Source organism: Otolemur garnettii, unplaced genomic scaffold, assembly GCF_000181295.1.
Source record: "Otolemur garnettii isolate 467f Iridium unplaced genomic scaffold, OtoGar3 scaffold00018, whole genome shotgun sequence".
Taxonomy (NCBI): domain Eukaryota; kingdom Metazoa; phylum Chordata; class Mammalia; order Primates; family Galagidae; genus Otolemur; species Otolemur garnettii.
Genome location: NW_003852413.1, coordinates 13,487,444 through 13,494,078, shown reverse-complemented (window position 1 = coordinate 13,494,078; position 6,635 = coordinate 13,487,444). Strand labels below are relative to the sequence as shown.

Genomic DNA, 6,635 nt, shown 5'->3' with positions numbered 1-6,635 from the left:
GGCGGGTCCGGGCTGGGGATTCGAACCCGCCACCTTAGGTGTACGTGGCTGGCGCCTTAGCCGGTTGAGCTATAGGCGCCGAGCCCATTTGTTTCCATCTTCATAGATTTTGTTTCTCATTTTTGTGTATCTCAAAACTTTCATAGTGACCCGCTTATAAAGCTACTCAGGTTTCTCACTGTGGCTTGGAAAATAGGGTAGGTAAGTCTGTCAATGATATGTAAAGCTCTGAAGTAAAGTTTGACATCAAGTACATCACTGATTTCATTAGAGTACTCATTTTATTTTCAGTAGCTATTTTAAGTTTAATAAAAATAAACATTTATCATTCGCAGGATCAAGAAAATAAGTTTCAAATGGAGAAAAGTAATTTAAAACGCACCTATGAAAAAAAGGTAATATGTTTTGTGTGAAGCTTATAAAACATAAAATAGCAAACGAGGCATTAATGTAGAGCTGATTTTTATAAAGCCATATGTTCTCACCCTTTGACAATAATTTGTTTCTAAGATAACCATCCTTAACTGGTGATTAAATTTTGCTTCATTATGTTCCATATTTTTAAACTACTTCAATTCAATTATTAATCATATTGACATTAAACCACCACTTGCATGTTATATTTAATGAGTAAAGAGTACAGTCAGCCCTCCATGCCTGTGGCTCTGCATCCATGAATTCAGTCAACCGTTGTTCAAAAATACTTAGGAAGAAAAATTCCACAAAGTTCGAGAAAACAGAACTAGGATTTGCCACACAGAGTAACACATTGAATCCATAAGAATGAAGTGACGTATAAGCATTTTTAAAGTGTTACAAGTAATTTAGAGATGGTTTTAAGTATGTGGGAGGATGCATGTTGATTACATACAAATTCTCTGCCCTTTCCTTTCAGAGACTTGAGTATCCTCTGATGTTAGTACCCTCAGGGGTCCTAGAACCAATCCATGGATGTGGCGGGATGACTGTATTATTACCTTAACCTTTCATAATAACACTTGAAATTACATATTTTTCCTACCTGTTGAAAAAGATGATACAAACAGTGGGAGTTATTTTGTAGTCTTTTTGCGCAATGACAACTTTAAATATTTAATTGAAGAACATAAAATAATGAAAAATTGGGAACTATTAAAATGATTTGTAATTATTTCTTATTTATAATGGTGAATATTTGTAATGACAAATGTTGGTATCGCGATGTTATCAGAAATAACTAGGGGCAGCGGTTGTTGGTAAATTTAGTACCTTAGGTAATAAAGTGCCGAGTTCTATAGATTTGTGACTGAAACTTCAGTTTTGAAATTATTGTTTGGTATAAGAAAGTAAAAGACTAGTTGAAACAGCAAAGGTGTTGTTGCTGTTTTTATAATTATTTGCTATTCTAACATTTACCAAATTAATCACTTGTAAAATCTATATATGATGGAAAATGAGAAAAAGGTTAACCTTTCAACTAATTAAAGTACATATAAATTAAAATCAAACATGGTTTATATCACAAAATTTTAAAAATATTTTGTAATACCACTTATCTATCCATGTAGTCACTTGGCAGATCTCCATTAAATGCTTACATTGGGCAAGGTATCGTATTAGGTACTGAGGTGGGGTTGAGGATCAATTACACATGAACTCTGTTCCCCAAGGGCTTAATGTATAGGAAGAAGAATGTTTCTACCATTTAGAAAAGTATTTCTATTGACATATATATATGCTTTTAAAAATTATGATACATTTTTTATTGCTGTGGTTTTAATCCAGCTCAGTGCAAGATCTTAAGTATATTTCATGTCTATAAAATATCTGAACAGGAAGAGGAAATATAGCTTCTATTGAAATAAAGAATATATTTTCAGTGTCTATTGCTGAGCCACATAGCTTCATAAGTATCTTACTTACCCAAAGAAGAACATGCATTATCACGAGCCTTGCTCCTCACTGTATTAGGCATATGGATCCTCTGGGTGTACTTACTAGTCCATTGTTCACTCTGGGCAGATCACTGGCTTCCTGCCCAGTAAGCAACACCTTCCTCGCCTCCTGCTCTGTTACATTCAGGTCAGCTCTCTCCAGAGAGATGGTATCTATCTACCTGTGAGACAGACGGGCTAGTAGCAAGGAGAATGGCACACACTTACTGATTGTAGAAGAGTGTATTCCTATCCCAAACTTCTTTAAGTACAACTCAGGGTGTTAGATACAGAGACAGACGTAGAAAGACAGTCTTTCTCCTATCACTATCTTTTGTGTATATTTAATCACTAAGTAAACTAAGGATTTTGCCACCAGTCTCTATCCCCAGTGAAAAAACACAAGAAGAGAATATTGGAGCTCAATTCATCTTTACCCAGAAACCTTCTGATCATTCCTGTTATATTTCATTTCAGAGAGCAGACCTAAGTCCTTTTTATTAGGCCTCATAACTACAGCTTTTCCCTTTCCATAACATATCAATTGGCCTACTTTTTAAATAAAGTAACTAGTTAAAGTATATTAATTGTTTTCAATATGCATAAGACTTGTTTAAAATAATAGCAATTTTTAAAAGAAAAATACTCGCATTTGTTCATATTGCATATAGCCTAAGATTATTATATTGGAGAAAACGTTGCTCAGCATGTCACTTTTTGTCTTACAATTAATTCCATAATCTCCCCCTTTTAAATTGACATCTGTTCTTCTTTCTTTATTAAACTTGCTGTGATCTCAAGCCTTGAAGATCTGATGTCTTATACTCCCCTTAGGGAATATCCTTTTGACTGCTCAGAGAACTGTCATAAATCTTACATGGCCTGGACTGTGTAACTGGATAGTTAAATGGGATGTATAGGGCTTTTGTTTGTTAGGCCATGTTACAGGTGTGCACGTTCAATAACTTTTGGTATAAAACGTAGTTCTGAATATCTGTTCAGTAGGAGGAAATGCCATCTGAATGACATTATTTTCTCATGCCTATAACAAAGCAGCAGGACAGGAGCATACCATTCTAACTTGTCTTTGAGGTGAAAGCAACAGCATCAGATGCTGTCCCTAATTTAAGCACACCATATTATCTAATGGTCTTTATTGCTCTCTAGTGGCTGTTGCCTGCTCCTAAGCTCTTTGAACATCAAACAAATAATACGTGGTAAAACTAAATGTCATTGTTTGATGAAGTGTCCTAATCTGTTAAATCAGGAAATGGTTAGGCTAAATGATTTTACTAGCAAGGAAACACCTGTCTCCTACAAATAACCTATTGCTTGTTTTCTAAACAGGCACTAGGGAGTAAAAGATGGTGCTATTTACTTAGAGAAGTTCATGAGACAGATGTTAAGCATGTATATTCTAAAATGTGCTGAAGTAAACTATCTACTTAAAATCATTCTTATGTAACTATTTAACAAATGAAGTATAAGTTCAATGGCGTTTAAAACCATTAAAATAGTTATTCCAATTCTTCCAATTATGTTCAAGTAATTTAAAATGTTCACAACTTTACATATATTGGATAGTATTTTCCAGCTCTTACTAACACAGTTTTTTGAAGCAGATGTGTGCCATTACTCAAATTTTAAAACATGAAATTTTACAGTAAAATGATTTATAGAAGTTGTGCAACTTAAACCACCACAGTTTTCATGTTGGGAAACAGAGGTTAGAGCATTTCGAAAACAAGAAGGAATTATTCAACTAGTCAATGTTTGGGTCAACATCAGTTCTGTGCTTTTTACCGTGCTATCGTGTCTGTTACAATACATCTAGTTCTTGATCTATAACACAATTCTCTTTCTCATTCCTACAAACTCCTTTCTTGATTACTTAAATTCTTGGGATGCAAGGAAGCAAAGAATATATTTAGTAAATATTTAGTAAATGTGCTTTTGACTATTTAAATCAGTTATTTACAGCAAATTCTCATGTTTGAGGATATTATATATAGATATATGTTTTGTGATTCCATTGTTTATCCTTTTTAAATTCATTTTTAATATTAACAATATGTACTGGGGAAAGGATTACAAACAAATAATTTCAAGCTTCATTTTCCACCACCATTAGTACATTAAAAAGGAAAGGCAATAGCATTATTTTTTGTTGTTTAATTGTCTTTTATGTAAAATAAAAGTTTTCTTAATGCAAAAAAGTATCATTCTCATCTCTCTTTTTTTGAGATGAGTACGTAATGATTTCTCTCTTATCTAGTGTTTATCTGTCACTCACAACTATCTGGAATATAGGTGAAAAGTAAAATTGCAATCCAAAAAGGCTCTTAAACAATACAAATATATTCAATTAAGAGCCTCCCCCCCCCACAATAGCATTTATTGACACTGTAGTATGGTCCAGGTCTTTCCTGGGTCTGAGATATATACAAATAAATGAGAAATAGCTTCTGGACTTAAGGAACCCCCATCTGAAAAGTATGTGTGTTGACACATGCATGCTCGTCTCAGAGGGAAGTTCCTATTTCTCTCATGAAGGCAGTTCATTCCTCCTCTAAAAATGGTTCTAATAGTTTTTAGAAGCAATAAATTAGACCAGGGTGTTTCAGTTAGCATGCTGATCAGCATCAAGAAGTGTCAGCTGGAAACTTGACAGGTTAAAATTGAATAGTGAGTGATAAAAAGCACTTACAAGAACTCAGAATGGTTCGCCAAGTAAGAGGCCATTTTCTGAAAGGGCCAATAGTCTAGGGGAATTACTGTATTGTGGTACTTTGTGATTTGGGGTGGGCATAACCTTGAATTACCAAGAAAATGTTTGTATATAGAATATTCAACCTGAAAAGGTAAAATAATATTTGTTTCACATTTACTGAGTATTTTGTTCCCAGTATTGTTCCGAGAGATTTATATGGAGTAATTTAGCTTACCACAATTCTTTGATTTGCTGCTTGTTTTGTCCCCGTTTTTCAGAGGAGACAACTGAGGTACAGTGTTTAGTATCATAACTTGTGAAAGAGTAGGGATATAAATTTGTGCAATCTAATCCCAGACTGTGCACTCAAAATCAGCATGTAATTTTAGGTAGATTTTTCTCAAAAAATGGTTAATTTTTTAAAGTTTTCCATTTAAGAGGATAAACCTCAATCATCTTTTTATGCAGAATGTTGAGTGCCAGAAAAAAATTGAACAGGAAATATAGAGGGGAAACCACTGGTAGCATGGTACCTTGGCGGTCCAGTGTCAATTGTAAAATACCATTGACTTGGCAGTAATTCTCACAGAAGTTCCTTGTTAGTTTTCCTTGTGATATCTCATTTCAGAGCACCAGAGCAACAGGCTATGGGTTAAGGAGAAACATGCCCTTTCAGTACAGCGGCATAACCCAGTTCAACACCCCCCTTTCCTCCCCTAGTAGCTCTGAGAAGAAATCACACTAAGAGATATGTAATAGGAGCAAGGTCAGCCCTCCTGTAGTTTTTGTCAAGTCCCAAGATGAATGGTGTTCTGAATGTCAAGACCAAATATGAATGATGAAGACTATTTAAGAATGAGTAGAATAAAAAGCTAAAATGGAGTACGTATGTGGGAAAATAAGGTAAAGGAATGGGATAAGAACATTATAGAGAAGATTCGGAGAAAGGAATTCCTTCTGAAAATGTATTACTCCGGAAGAAAATATCAAGAAATTTATCAGTAGAACACAAGAAGATATGATATCTATGAAAAAGGAAGATACCATCACAAAAGAAAGAGATAAATACAAATGTAGATAATTGATTTTTTTTTTTTTTTTTTTTTTTAGAGATAAAGTCTTACTTTGTTGCCCTTGGTAGAGTGCTGTAGCATCACAGCTCACAGCAACCTCCAGCTCTTGGGTCTGGGCAATTCTTCTGCCTTAGCCTCCCTAGTAGCTGGGATTACAGGCACCCACCACAGTGCCTGGCTATTTTTTTGTTGCAGTTTAGCTGGGGCCAGGCTTGAACCCGCCACCCTTGGCACATGGGGCTGGTGCCCTATTCACTGAGCCACAGGCACTGCCCAAATGGAGGTAATTGTAAGAAGGATTATAAGGAAACTACAGTAGAGCTTTTGTAATCCCTTTGATCACCTAAGGGATTAAAGCAAACTGGTCAACATAAGGAACTAGGCCTTAGTACATGTGTTGCATGTCCAGTCTATGAAAATTAGATCAACTTAAGGGGCTGGTCAGTGTGGGGAGGTGGTCTACCACAGAGGTCCAACTGCATTGTAAGTGCATAGCAGCATACTTTAAATCCACACAGGAGCTGGCTGGGGAAGAACAGGTTTTGTAAAGATTTAAATCAGTGATTTGAAGGAAAAACAAAACTATCTTTCAGACTGCAAAGAAAAAGGACAAATAATAAAAAATTTTGAGAAAAGTGAGAGATAGTAAGGCAGAAAATGGAAAAATACTATACAACAAGTGATGTTTCTGAAGGAGGGCTTAGAATAAATTAATACAAAAATTTGCAAAAATAACTGAAGATAGGAGAAGACTTTTCAGAAGGTTTTTGTATGCAATTTTTTTAATTTAATTTTTTTTTAAGTTTTTTGTTTGTTTTTTTCTTTTTTTAGTTTTAATTGAATGTTAACTATGTACATTAATGCACTTCTGGGGTACAGTGTGGGGTTTTCACATGCAATCTGAAATACTTCCATCAAACTGGTCAACACAGCCTTCAT

General features: G+C 34.8%; 1 protein-coding gene across 1 annotated transcript in view; it reads left to right on the top strand.

Annotated features, from left to right (window-relative positions):
• CEP112 (centrosomal protein 112) overlaps positions 1-6,635 on the top strand; it is a 423,284-nt gene that overhangs the window by 101,893 nt on the left and 314,756 nt on the right. Inside the window, exon 16 of the mRNA XM_003786186.3 lies at positions 336-395. Coding sequence (XP_003786234.1) covers positions 336-395 — 60 coding nt within the window. The remainder of the gene's footprint in view (positions 1-335; positions 396-6,635) is intronic.